This window comes from Solea senegalensis, linkage group LG18, assembly GCF_019176455.1.
Source record: "Solea senegalensis isolate Sse05_10M linkage group LG18, IFAPA_SoseM_1, whole genome shotgun sequence".
Taxonomy (NCBI): domain Eukaryota; kingdom Metazoa; phylum Chordata; class Actinopteri; order Pleuronectiformes; family Soleidae; genus Solea; species Solea senegalensis.
The window spans coordinates 8995253-9009144 of record NC_058041.1 but is presented as its reverse complement, the minus strand read 5'-3'; the positions used below and the strand labels follow the sequence as shown (position 1 = coordinate 9009144).

Genomic DNA, 13892 nt, shown 5'->3' with positions numbered 1-13892 from the left:
GGCTTGAATGCTGTTACAAAAATGTGTGTGGCACATTTTGGCAGGTGTAGCTTAACTTTGTGATGACTGTCAGCCATCGGCATTGATCAGCAGCTTCGTCCATCGGCCCAGCTCTAACGCAAGGCTGTCAAGTCAAGTCAAGTTAACCCCGCGTGGATCTACTTTATTCAGCCTGTCCCTTCAGGGAGGCTAACACTAGCCAGCGGCTGTCTGCAGCTATCAAGCTGATGTCAACACTAACAGTGTCGATGAATTACTGAGCAGACTCTCACTTTCTGTCCTGACGGTATTTAAAGTGATCATTACATCATCACTTTGAATACAGTGTCTATGTACTCGGTTGAAATCTCAGTTTTTATTGAATGTACATTTGATATATTCATATACGCACATTTCTATATTCAAGGAAACCAATGTGTTGCTCACTTTACTTTGTGTCAAGCAGTCAAGAATTATAAAGCTGATCTGCCAACAATAACAGGGCATTTTTGACTGCTTCTGAGCGCCTGACTCTTAGTATGTGACTGGTAGCCAATATAACATTACTTTCTACATAAATGGAAATATTTTATTTTATGTCTCACTTCACGTCTTCAAGGATAACTCATGTCTCCATAGACCAATCATGTCATCATGAGAACCTTCACAGCAGCAAGTTGTGAATTGAACGTTTTGAACAGTTTTGATGCCATTTACAGCACAGTTTTAAAAACAAAATGCACAAAAGTGGTTTGAACAGTAGAGTTAAATAGTATTTACTATTCTGAACACACAAGAATAATGCCATTTTACTTACAAATATTGAATTTTTGGCAAAACTATTTAACATTTTTCATGGAGATGACGCAAAATGAAACCTGAACTCACCTTTCCATGCACACTTTGACAAAAATCAAAAACCCTCACACAGTATAACTGTAGGCAATAAAACTAAATCACATTTCAGGGCAAAACCTCATAGAGTATTATTATGACTGTATGTCCCCTGTGAGACACCAGGCGAGATAATTCAGATAGCCTGGGTACCTATAAAACCTCCCTCGCCGTTATTGGATGCTCTCGTGGCGGATCTGAGGTCAGAGTTCAAGTGTTGAGGGACCACTACTGTCCCTGCAGAGAATGTTGGGTAATGGAATGAGAGATTCAGGTCAAATAGAATGATTTGGGTGCAACCTCTGGCACCGGGTTAGATTCAAGCCTAATGCTCGATATGAGACCATAAACGACAGGAATAACGGCCATTAAAACTCCATTGAGGGACAAAGAGAGCCGTAAATCAAATCCCATATTGGCACGTGCACATATGTTGGCTGTAACGTGGTTACAACTAAACAACTTTACGTCTCTCTGTATTTCCTCAGCGAGTATTCCACATCATTACTGGTAATGATGAATCAAAAGACAACTGAATCAAAAAAGATTGCATCTGTTGTGCTAATAATGCATTGTCTTATTGTTTGTGTTCGCCTTTTATGTACGATGAAGGATTAAATTATTTAACCAAAGCTCATTCCAACATCAAAGGTATGTGCACACATTCAGTCCTTGCTTGGATCTGACAGCATCAGCAACATGGTATATCTCTAAATCTTAGCAGGATAGACTGTGATCAAAAGATGATATGCTACTGTGTGTGTTTGTGTTGATGTTGTTGAGTAACTAACAGAGTGTTGAATAAGGTTTCTCTTTGCACTCGGAGCTAAAAGAATAATGTTTGAGTACCTAGTAGTGATTTGCAGTTATTTTTGCTGAGAGTTTTGTCACTCACAAGATCTCACTGTTGTATAGCTGCGTCACTACACAAAGAGCTAAGCATGATAACAGCGTGGGAGGCTATAAACCTTGCCTCAATATTAGAAAGCTAATAAAACACAGTGAAGGAAATAGAGAGATGGGAACACAGAGGCACAGTGATGCACAGCCAATGTCGCGTTCAATGTCGCCGCTTGTTGTCATCGCACTGGAACGACTTCATGATACCCCCGCCGACCAAGTTATGATATTGTTCCCAGTTGAAACGCAAGCCTGACCCACGGCTTTACCGAACCGTACCATGATGGGAACACAGCTCAAATGTCCCTTTAATTTAAATTCACCTGCAGTTTAATGTGCCATAGCAACACTCAAAGCACCACTGACATTTCCAAAACAAACCGTTTATAATAGCTACTGTGGAGCTCTCATAACAAATACCAACCCTGTGGTGTCTTTGCAGTTTTCCCCAGGAATGGTCAAGTATAAGATGGATTATGCACTGTATATGTGACGTCACATCTGTTGAACAAATGAACAGAACAGCAGCAGATCCATAGATTGCTTAGTACTCACTTATGAATTTGAGCAATCATCCCACACTGAAGTAGGATTTAAAAGCATTTAAAAAGGGAGTGTTTTCCCATGAGTTCTGGAGATCTACTGTATGTAAAAGAGCGTTTGTTTTGAAAGCCCGTCTTGTAATCTCATCCCACCGGTGTCAGGGTCAGTGGCAGCTGTATATATTTGTTTTGCAAGCACTCTTCGTCACACATACTCAACCACCCTGTGGTATGTGTGAAGATCTGAATGTCTACTCGCTGTTTGGCTGGCGTCACCTGTCACCTGTCAGTCTGTCACTGTTTGTGAAGGCCCCTCCCCCTCCCCTCCTCTGCCTTAGCTTTCCAGCATGGAGGCATGACAAGGGACAAAGCCAGAGAGACAGACAGTGACATGGCGGTGATATGGCGCTGTATGCCACGGGCAGAGAGCTGCCTCCCCATGTGTCACCCTGAGTGACAGAGTAGAGTTCAGAACCCGGGGTGAAATGATGCAGCTATGAGACCGAGAGGACCTGTACCTGTTGTTCACACGCGCATACAAATGACGTGAAGAACAAATGCACACACGTTCATGCGCCCTCATGTTATGCTGATGTATCTGCAGAAGCATACTTCTATTATGCTGTTTATGGCTTATATGAAATGCTCTTTGGCAATTCATAATTTAGACTAGGACCAAAAGTAAATAAGAAAAGCTGAACATTTTCTTTTTACTGGCTCTGTTAAAAGAGGCTGAGACTGTGATGAAGTTGTAAATTAAATTTTATGTGATTGAGATTTGGACATACTGTACCATATTTAAACAAATTCTCTCTCAGCCGTGTAAATCACATTGGCGTTTTCCTTTGCTCGTGATTGCATATACAGATCATATTGCACCTGCAATTACAAAGCCTTTCCTGCCTCTGTAATTGAGTGGACTTGAATGAAAAATACTGTCCATTATTAACAGACAATTCTTCGGCCTTCACAACCAATATGCTTCAGCAACCTTTGGCATTAAACCAATTCTTCCAAGATCAAGGCACTGATGTGTTTCCAGTGGCTCCAGTACCCCCCCCAGATATATATATTGATATATCTTTATGATCTGGCCTCAGCCCCCTAGGCATCACTAAACCCAATCAGGCTTGCAATGAGTAGCGTCATCACTGGGTGAGCTATTTCCCCCCAGAGACCCCTGGTGTCTGATCTCTCTGGGCTATGGGAAAGAAGGGAAGCATGTTTCCACATGAGGGGCTCTGCACAAGATCTGTGCTTGAGGAGGGTCACAGGGAAAGCCCCAGCACAACATTGGCACCAATAAATAATATACCAGAGAGTTCAGAAGGAGGAAATTGTCATTGCTTTTTCTACCTTTGTGCATCAAAGGTTCAACTTCAAATATATTCATCTGTCTCCCGCCTTCTCTGTCTTCCTTACGTATTGGTTTAATCTTATTTATTGGATGACTGACTTTTAAAATTCTGTTTTACTCCTTGTGACTACTTGTCTATGTCTATGTTTTGTGTGTTTTTTAGCTGCCTTCATGTCTGGCTGTAATATGGGTGTCTTCCTCCTTTTTACTGCATAAACAAATCTGAAACACAATATAAATTGAAGCTTGATTCTCTACTGAAATTAAAACTGAAGAATATTAAACCTATGTAATTAAAAGATAAGTTTATGCCACGATTAATATTTCAAAAAAAAACAACAAGCATATCTAACTTGTACTTTATCCGGTTTGCTTTAATTGAGAGGTGCTTCATGGATTAAAAGGTCAAGAGATATGCATAAGGTCAAACTCGGCGTAGACATAGCGATGATTGGGTGGTGGATATCGTGGATTGGAGCAATTGGTAAATGTTGGGTGTATCCGTTTGTACCTCAAGGAATCCGAGCTTCGTCTCCTCTGTGTCCTCGAAGAAAATGTATCAAAGGTTCGGAGGGAACAGACAGACGAGTACAGATAACGATCTCAACCAAATCCAGACAATTAGCCTGTGTTTACTTCAGGAAGCTTCCGATGATAGATCAAAGAGACCTGGGAGTTGCATCAGTGGCTCCGGAGGTAGTGTCCCTGTCTCTTTTATTAATTCTCGCAGCCTCATGCGCTCCCTCCCTTTCTCTGTCTGCCAGTCAATTTGCTGTGAATGACCTCAGGAGAACTCTGACCCGCAGCCTCAGGCCATGATTCCCTCTAAGCTGCCGTTTCACACCACCTAGCTATGCTCTCCCTCTATTGGTGCTGTCTGTTCTTTGACGATTTGTACAGTGAGCCCATGTGCTTTGCAAGAAATAGTTGAAAAGACTGTATGGAATGAATTCCCTACAATCATGTAAGAAATGGCATAAATGTGTGTGTGTGGGCTACATGAAAGCTTCTTCCCCTGTCAGAGGTTATCAGTACAGGGGACCCCAGTGGTTAGACATGAGGTAGAATGTGAATGAGGACTGATGCAACTATAGGTGGCTTATCTTCAGCCTCCCTGGTCCCAGAGGTCTGCAGAGACCCAAGCGCCCTCCTGCCCCCTCTGTTCTGTGCTCACACAAACCAACACAGACTGCCTTTTCTATTCTCTGGTCCCATGTCTGCAAGAGCAATTTGACATATAAGTATTGCCACTCACAAACACCAAACCCAACCCCTCTCCCTTTTACTCACACACATACTATACTATATTAGTATCCATTTGGCTTTGATTAACTAATGGATGTGTTCACTGACAGCTGCAAACACTGACACTGACTCAAATTTGGCTTTATTATATATTAGCATGTTGTAAGTGAGTTAACCTCATCCAACATATGTACTGTATATAATGCTCAAGCCTGTGTAACAGACCTTTCACACAGCAGATATTTGTCGACATGAAATAGCAAGACAGACACACAAGTCAAGTTCGGGAAAACACGTTTATTTATTTATTTGTTTGCCTCTTCAAAAAGCACCTCCTGCTGAGCCTTACCACTCACTCCCATCCAGACATATGTACTGTTTGTCCTCTAAAGCTTCATAGACGGGGCTCTAAAAGGTTTCCTTCTGCAATTCCTTTCTGCTCTGTCTGAGACGTCTCTGCGCACGGGGCCGCAAGCCATCGTTGATTTGTATCCATGCAGCTCAGTCACTATATGAGAAAATGAAAGGAATAAAATGACACGATTTTTACAGATTTAAGTTGTCCCTTAATGTTGCTGCCGATGTTAAAAAACATGGATAAGACATAAGATAATATTTGTTTTCTGCTAAAATGTGTAATGCTTTATGGTTATGATTAGGCAATCACAGCACTTGGTTCAGGTTCGGGAATGATTATCATCTAGTATAAGAGTGACCTTAGACAAGACATGTTTATATATGTTTAAACAAAACCACAATTTTTTCTTCAATCTTCAAACCAAAGGGATTTAGTTGCTTAACCCTGGCAACAAACCAGTATTTGGTGGGAGAACTGGACACTTTATACACCTGTTTTATTCCCACCACTCTCTCTTTTGGTATTTTTATGCTTTATTAAGTTTATTAAAAAGAAATGTTAGTGCAAAAAGTAATCCAACTACATAATACTTATGTTCCTGCAGTTTATTTTCTGTAATTTCCATCAGACCAGGTCTGGCACTGAGCACAGCAGAATAAAAGCTCAGCAGTGTCGTGCTTTACCTCATGTGTTCACCCTGTGATGCCTGATGACCTCGCTGGTATATTTACATGGCTTTTGGTCATTTCCACCCAACCAAAGAAAATGATTGATGGATTGATTTGGACCAGCTTTTGACCACTTAAAGTATTCCCCTTAAGAACTAAGTGATGAGACGTGATCAAATGCCAGCTTTTTGAGCTTTAGACTTCAGACATGCAGACCACATTTCTTATGTTCCCCCATCTGCCTCTGTCCAGACAATGGTTTCCTCCTCTTCACTTCTCACCTCACGCCCAGTTCTGTGGCTGTGCTAACCTCTCACTCCACCTTGTTTATGTTCTACATTCTACTTTGTGTAGACACCAAGGAGGAAATGTCAACATATATCTATGTCAACGCTTGGCCAAACTTCTCAGGCCAAAGGAATTATTTGTGAGTGCAGCTGAATAATTTATTAGATTGGGTACTTGGTGTGTGCACAAGGCTGGTTATTGTCTGACAGAGATAAAAATCTGATGGGATTGAGGTTCAAAATTCCCAATGCGAGCCAGGTTTTTATTTCCTGTTTTGAATGGAATCAGTTCCATACACCACAGCATGTTCTGCCCATAATTAAAAGTAGGTCAACCAACAAATGTTTTGATTTTAGGTGGAGTAAAATAGTGTTGGCAAATATTTATGTCTCAATTATGACAAAGCTAATTTCACTACATATATACATATATACACTATATATATATATATATATATATATACATATATATATACATATAAGTGATGAGACGTGATCAAATGCCATATATATGTATATATGTATATAAAGAAAGTCAACGCTGTGTTTTTTTTCTGATGCTGTCAGGTTTTATTTCTCATCCAGCAAAGTTCTGACTGCATAATCTAAACCACAAAAGTTTAGCTGACTCACAACATACCCTTGCACCCTTGGGTCCTCAGGTCTCTGGCCTTGGGTGAAACAAGTGGCCCAGTCTTTATGACCCCTTAAGCAAATGCCTGAGGGTCATTACAAGGTTAAGACCTACAGGCCAAATAAAGGCCAAAGAACAATGAGGGGTTTGCTTGGAGTCCAACCTGAACACCTCTGCCTCTCCATGAACCCTCAGTCAAAGGCAACCACATGTATCAGGCTTCAAAGCAGAACAGGGTGAGCCCAGGGGTCTGTGGAGAAGAGGGGGTGAAACAGGATCTTTTAATTTATCTCCATCTGTTGCCGCCCTTAGCTTTGGAATTCAAGGAACAAGGCAGCAGGAGAAACACTTCTACTCGTGAATCTGAGCAGTCGCCATCTCTTTGACAAGTGCACACAAACATCGGTCCAACAATTATGATGGTCAAGCTATCAGACGCCTGCCTTGGTGAGAGCGGCTACATGCCCCAAATTTTAAGGACGCCATCCAAATTTCTGCCAGTAATGAGAAATGCATCCTTGTTCTCTGGCTGACCCGCAGAACAGCACCCTGCCAGCAGGCGCTGCAGTCCCTCGCTCAATCATGTGCCGAGTGTCAGACCGAGCCGATCTCCCGCTGAGCCGTCATTACCTGATGAGGAGTGGCGCTAATCAGCCTGGTAACTAGTCATTCTTGGCTAATTACCTGGCTTATCTTAGCTTAGCTGACCCAGGCTGCACATGTGCCTGAAAAATAAAGCCATTGAGAAATGTGTGCCACGTGGATCATATGATAGTGTTAATTCCTTGGTTAATCCACTGCAGGGCAAAGAGGGGCAAAGCTTAATACTCTGGACTTTAAAAAACAAGAACACTCACACTGTCACCCGCTTGTTATATCTGTCCTAGCTTGAACCCCGTAGAGGTAGGCATGAGTTGTTTGTGTGCTTGTTCTTGTTTTATGGCAGCTGGCATATGTAATGTTGATTTACTGCCTTCTTTCTTATCTCCTTCCTCTTAAGTTATCGTTGTCATATTCTCTTGCTTCAATCATTGTTTTTCCCTAGGACGTAACATTTCATAGACTTCACCTGTGTCCACAGTCCCTTTGTGCACCTCAGTATGTCTCCATTGTCATTAATAATTTCAGGCCGTCTTTATTTCCCTGTCAGTGATTTTAAAGGTTTTTGTCTAATAAGTCTCATTTCACTTCATTAACTTCTGGCTTGGGGGTCTATTCAAGCTGAGATGATATATTGCCCTGCAACACACACACACACACTCTCTCTCTCTCTCTCTCCCTCCTCCTGGGTAGCCTGAGGTGCACTGGTGCACCCAGCTTGTAGAGTGTGAGGTGATACACACAGGAAGAGAATGAGGGCTCGGGTAATGTGCATTAATCGAGGTAATTGATGCTGGTACTCCAGGAGTTCTTTTCAAGCTCTGTCTGTGGTTTGCTGAATTCCCACTTTACAAGCTTGTGGCCCAGCCTACAGCAGTAGGATGGCCTCAAGCTCCCGGCTATCGCATGTCATGCATTTTCACATTTAAATCAAGTTCATCAGTTATACCTGACTCAAAATGAACCCAAAAGTCACTTCCAGCAGAGTAATCTGATAAAAGTGTGGGAAGGTTTATTAGAACGTCTGTAGTGCTTTATTGCATTAGGCCAACTTCCTGTTTGCTTTTCATCAGTTTCTTGGACTCGCAGCATTTTGTTTTCCTTTTGGGGTACGGTATGCTGTTCACCACAGTTATCTGTAATCAGCAGGCGAGATCTCCATTAAACCCATTAGTTTCCTCAATGAATGTGAGTCTGGGTTGACGCAGGAGGCAGGGCACTTGCTTGCTGTGAATTTTACAGAGATTGTCCCGTAGTATTCTCACTTGTGTAAAAGTGTAAAATTCCCAGAAACTTTCTAGCAATCGCTCGAACAACATATTTCATTTTGATCACAAAACCCGACCACACAGATTGTGAAATCCTACAGGGACTGGAGGACTCTTCTGATTTCTGAAGATGCTGTTTAACAGCACTGACAATGGATGATACTTCTGCCATGGCGCCCTTGCCAACATCTCCACACACTAGTTTCTTAGCAACGCACGGGATTTCCACATATCCAAACTCTTTCATCCTGGATACCTGCTCAGCTGTAATGGGATGCTGCCACATCGCTGTGTTCATAGCAGGGCAGAAGAGGAGAGGCCGACTCATGTCCCAGGCTCGTACCACACACGTCAGCAGATTGTCACAAATGCCATTAACTATTTTTCCAAGAGTGTTGGCACCTAGGGGGGCAATGACGAGTAGATCTGCCCAGCGCCTTAGCTCAATGTGTAGCACAGGGTCCGATCTCTGCTTCCACATCTCCCACTCATCCTTGTCAGTGTAGATTTTTACTGAAACCTCTGCAGGGTTGTAGAAGTGTTTGGCATGCTCCGTAGAGATAACTCTCACATCCACCCCAGGGAGCTGAAGAAGCTGGGAGACCAGAAGAGGCAGTTTCAAGGCTGCAACACTCCCAGTTACGCCAACAAGGACATGACGGAAAGTCCTGCAAGAGTTGACTAAATCACTTTCTGCACAAGAAACATGGTCTTCCATCTGCAGCATTTCAACCAGAAAAGCTTCTATGGCTGGTTGTATGTCTTCTTCTTTTTGGTCCTTTGGTCATCAAAGCCATCACAGTCTCATTGCAATCAAACTATGATGTTGTTACATTTGAGTCTGTGATGGCATCTCAGTTTCAATGCCAGTAATGTGGCTGCCTGTGAATGGCCAGAGGGAAGTAGGTGGAGACTGCAGAATTTTTTTTTGGCAACTGTAAATTTCACAGTAGGGGACTGTTATTTGTTTACGGTAATTTGCTGTAAAAATAACAGTTATTTTATAAACCTGTTTACAGTAAATTCTTTTAAAAATAACAGTCCATCAGTGAAAAAACGCAGTAAAACTGTAAGATATAATACGGTATTTTATTGCAAAGTTAAAATTTACGGTAAAATACTGGCAGCTGTGGTTGCCAGCATTTCTCTGTGAAAAACAGAACTTGTCCAGTATATTCGCAAGGCAGTGTTGACATCTTGAAATGACAGTATGTGTCCATACATATGTAGGATAGTCCATGGTAGAAGAAATAAACATCATGAAAAAAGGAGCCACTTGCCCTGTGTTGATCACTAATGAGTCACCGAGTCCAAACTTGGCTGAAGAGGGCTCTTAACATGGACATTGTGTTCAAGAAACTGGAACTTAAAGCATTCAGCAGTCACCAGTTTTGCTTGAAGACTCATATGTTGTCCATCTGGTGTCCACTGTAGACTGCATGATCCTCTCTGCAGCCAGAAAACAGAAACAAAGCAAAGGTTAGATTGATGCAGTGCCTGACCATGATGCCTATAGAGAAAAATTCAACCTTCTGTTGTTAAACTGAGCTCCAATGAGGTATACATTGAATGAAACCAGCACTCTGGTTATATAGTTTTGCGGGTCATCAGGAATATTTCATTTATTTTATTGTATTAATGTGAAAGGTAGAAAATGTCACTTTTCAGGACTATGTGATCATCAGTATTTGTTTCACCCTTGTCGAATTGCAGCCTAAATCCTGTCCATAATACTGATTTTTTTTTTCAACTGTATGTGTGTATGAAGCTGTTGGCACTGTGCACTTGAGGGAGATCGACTGAGTGAAGTTTGAGTTGTGCTTGCATCTACTCATTTGCTACACTGACATAAAACATTTCTTACCTCTAATTAGCCTTGACAAGACTGGTGTTTGAGTCATTGGGTCCAGACTTGACTGAAGACAGGTGGGACAGAGTCTCATACAGACATGGTACAATGTTAAGGAGAAACTGGAACGTTGGGCAGGTGTTGTCATCATTCCTGCTTGAAAATTCACCAGCAGTCTTCATACAGGTGTTTACTGTGGACTGGCATAAATCTGTCTGCAACCAGACAAAGAAAGACAACAAAGAAAAAATGGTTAACGATAATAATGATAATTATTGTTCTTTAGCACTTACACTGTTGCTTCCGGCAACAACAACAACAACAACAAAACAAAACATTAATTAAAGAAAAACATAAATAAATAAATGCTGAATGAAGAGTAGGTTTAAAAAATCTCATAAAAAGGCCAACCTATAAATATGATTTCAGGAGGTGCTTAAAACAGTTAACAGATTTAGCAGATCTAATAGATTGAGAGAGATTGAGGGAGAAACTGTGGAGGCTTCAGCTGAAAACACACAATCCTTTGGATTTGACATCGAATCAGGGTAGTAGACATACAGTATATGGGAGAAATAATTATTGATGTGGCCATGTAAATATTTGACAGGTATGAAGAAACAAAAACATTTAATGGCAGCACCAGTTCAGAAGCCTATCTATTTAAATATACTCACTGAAGCTGAGTGCTGATAACGATGACGACGAATCAGAGTACTGGCCATACCGCATTCCTGCAAAGTTGACTCACCCTACAATTTCAAGTAGAATAAAGAGACGTTTCTGAGAAAAAGATCACTGACATCCTCGGATATATCCATATCACCCTCATCTTTAACTGTCCCTGTACTTGTCTCATTCACTTGATTCAGTTTGAACAGATGATGATACACTATGCCTCCGGTAAAAAAATGCGCCCTCTATGGAAACCCTCAAAGTCTTAACCGACTTGCTACAGAAGTTACAGCTAAACATTTTTCTAGCATTAGCAACGTTAGCTGTAGCTAGCGACTTCTCAGAGCCCTTAAGTGACTCTTCTATTCTGCAAAAAGCAGATAGCGACATGTCCAGCAACTTTTAAGATATCGCTACCTGAACTCCTCTGCTTGAAAGTCAACGAATAAGAGCTAATGTGGCTCTGCGGCTAGCTAACGTTAATCGGACAGTCTCAATGAGCTGTGAATGTGCTCACCTGAAGAAGAACTCTGCTCCTGTGGGCACGAAGAAATGGCGTTCCGTTAACTCCACGGACCTCTCTCTCTGCCTCTCTCTCCTATCTATCTGTCTCTCTGTCGTTCTCTATGTCTCTCTCCTCAATTCAATAAAGCTTTATTGACGTGGAACAACAACAAAAACTGCTCCTGTGGACGCGAAGAAATGGCGGTGAACTGAAATTCAAAATTTCTAGCTTCCGTTAACTCGCCGGTTCTCTCTCTCTGTCTGCCTCTGTCTGTCTCTGTCGTTTTCTGTCATTCTCTCTGTCTCTCTCCTCAATTCAAAAAAGCTTTATTGACATGGAACAACAACAAACACAACAACGTTTTCATTGTCATGTTTTACATATAATAAAATATATATAATGTTATTAACATATAATTGCATTAAGTGCTACGAACAACGGCCCTTAACTGTGATATAATAAGCACATACCACAGCCTGTCCTGATGATGATTTAATGGTTGTGTACCGTAAATTTAAACCAGCAAAATCTGTAATTCAGACAGACTGATACCGTCAATTTTAGGGTAATTACGCGCTTGTGACATTACGGTATTTTACTGTGAATTTTGTAAACTTTTTATAACAATCACAGTATAATTCTGTATTTTCTACTTACAAAAACCATAAAATTTAAAGTTATTTACTGTTTCTTGATTTACGGTAATTCAATGTATTTACTACAGTGATATACTATTTTTGATTTTACGGTATTTTACTGCTGCTATTTGACAGTTTTTTACCGTCATTTCTACGGATATTTCTTACAGTGTACAACATACAGTGGGATGGCCTCAAGCTCCCGGCTATCACATGTCGTGCATTTTCACATTTAAATCAAGTTCATCAGTTATACCTGATTCAAAATGAACCCAAAAGTCATTTCCAGCAGAGTAATCTGATAAAAGTGTGGGAAGGTTTATTAGAACGTCTGTAGTGCTTTATTGCATTAGGCCAACTTCCTGTTTGCTTTTCATCAGTTTCTTGGACTCGCAGCATTTTGTTTTCCTTTTGGAGGTACGGTATGCTGTTCACCACAGTTATCTGTAATCAGCAGGCGAGATCTCCATTAAACCCATTAGTTTCCTCAATGAATGTGAGTCTGGGTTGACGCAGGAGGCAGGGCACTTGCTTGCTGTGAATTTTACAGAGATTGTCCCGTAGTATTCTCACTTGTGTAAAAGTGTAAAATTCCCAGAAACTTTCTAGCAATCGCTCGAACAACATATTTCATTTTGATCACAAAACCCGACCACACAGATTGTGAAATCCTACAGGGACTGGAGGACTCTTCTGATTTCTGAAGATGCTGTTTGACAGCACTGACAATGGATGATACTTCTGCCATGGCGCCCTTGCCGACATCTCCACACACTAGTTTCTTAGCAACGCATGGGATTTCCACATATCCAAACTCTTTCATCCTGGATACCTGCTCAGCTGTAATGGGATGCTGCCACATCGCTGTGTTCATAGCAGGGCAGAAGAGGAGAGGCCGACTCATGTCCCAGGCTCGTACCACACACGTCAGCAGATTGTCACAAATGCCATTAACTATTTTTCCAAGAGTGTTGGCACCTAGGGGGGCAATGACGAGTAGATCTGCCCAGCGCCTTAGCTCAATGTGTAGCACAGGGTCCGATCTCTGCTTCCACATCTCCCACTCATCCTTGTCAGTGTAGCTTTTTACTGAAACCTCTGCAGGGTTGTAGAAGTGTTTGGCATGCTCCGTAGAGATAACTCTCACATCCACCCCAGGGAGCTGAAGAAGCTGGGAGACCAGAAGAGGCAGTTTCAAGGCTGCAACACTCCCAGTTACGCCAACAAGGACATGACGGAAAGTCCTGCAAGAGTTGACTAAATCACTTTCTGCACAAGAAACATGGTCTTCCATCTGCAGCATTTCAACCAGAAAAGCTTCTATGGCTGGTTGTACGTCTTCTTCTTTTTGGTCCTTTGGTCATCAAAGCCATCACAGTCTCATTGCAATCAAACTATGATGTTGTTACATTTGAGTCTGTGATGGCATCTCAGTTTCAATGCCACATGTGATGGCATCTCAGTTTCAATGCCAGTAATGTGGCTGCCTGTGA

At 41.6% G+C, this 13892-nt stretch overlaps 2 protein-coding genes across 2 annotated transcripts; both read right to left on the bottom strand.

Moving 5' to 3' along the window:
- Window positions 1-7085: 7085 nt before the first annotated feature.
- Window positions 7086-9459, bottom strand: LOC122759536 (phosphopantothenoylcysteine decarboxylase-like). The gene is made up of 2 exons (XM_044014463.1): window positions 8832-9459; window positions 7086-7114 (listed from the first exon to the last, which is right to left on the bottom strand). The coding sequence occupies exons 1-2, from the start codon at window positions 9457-9459 to the stop codon at window positions 7086-7088; spliced, it is 657 nt and encodes a 218-aa protein (XP_043870398.1).
- Window positions 9460-12839: 3380 nt separating this feature from the next.
- LOC122759535 (phosphopantothenoylcysteine decarboxylase-like) lies at window positions 12840-13702 on the bottom strand. The gene is made up of 2 exons (XM_044014462.1): window positions 13075-13702; window positions 12840-12934 (listed from the first exon to the last, which is right to left on the bottom strand). The coding sequence occupies exons 1-2, from the start codon at window positions 13700-13702 to the stop codon at window positions 12840-12842; spliced, it is 723 nt and encodes a 240-aa protein (XP_043870397.1).
- Window positions 13703-13892: the final 190 nt, after the last annotated feature.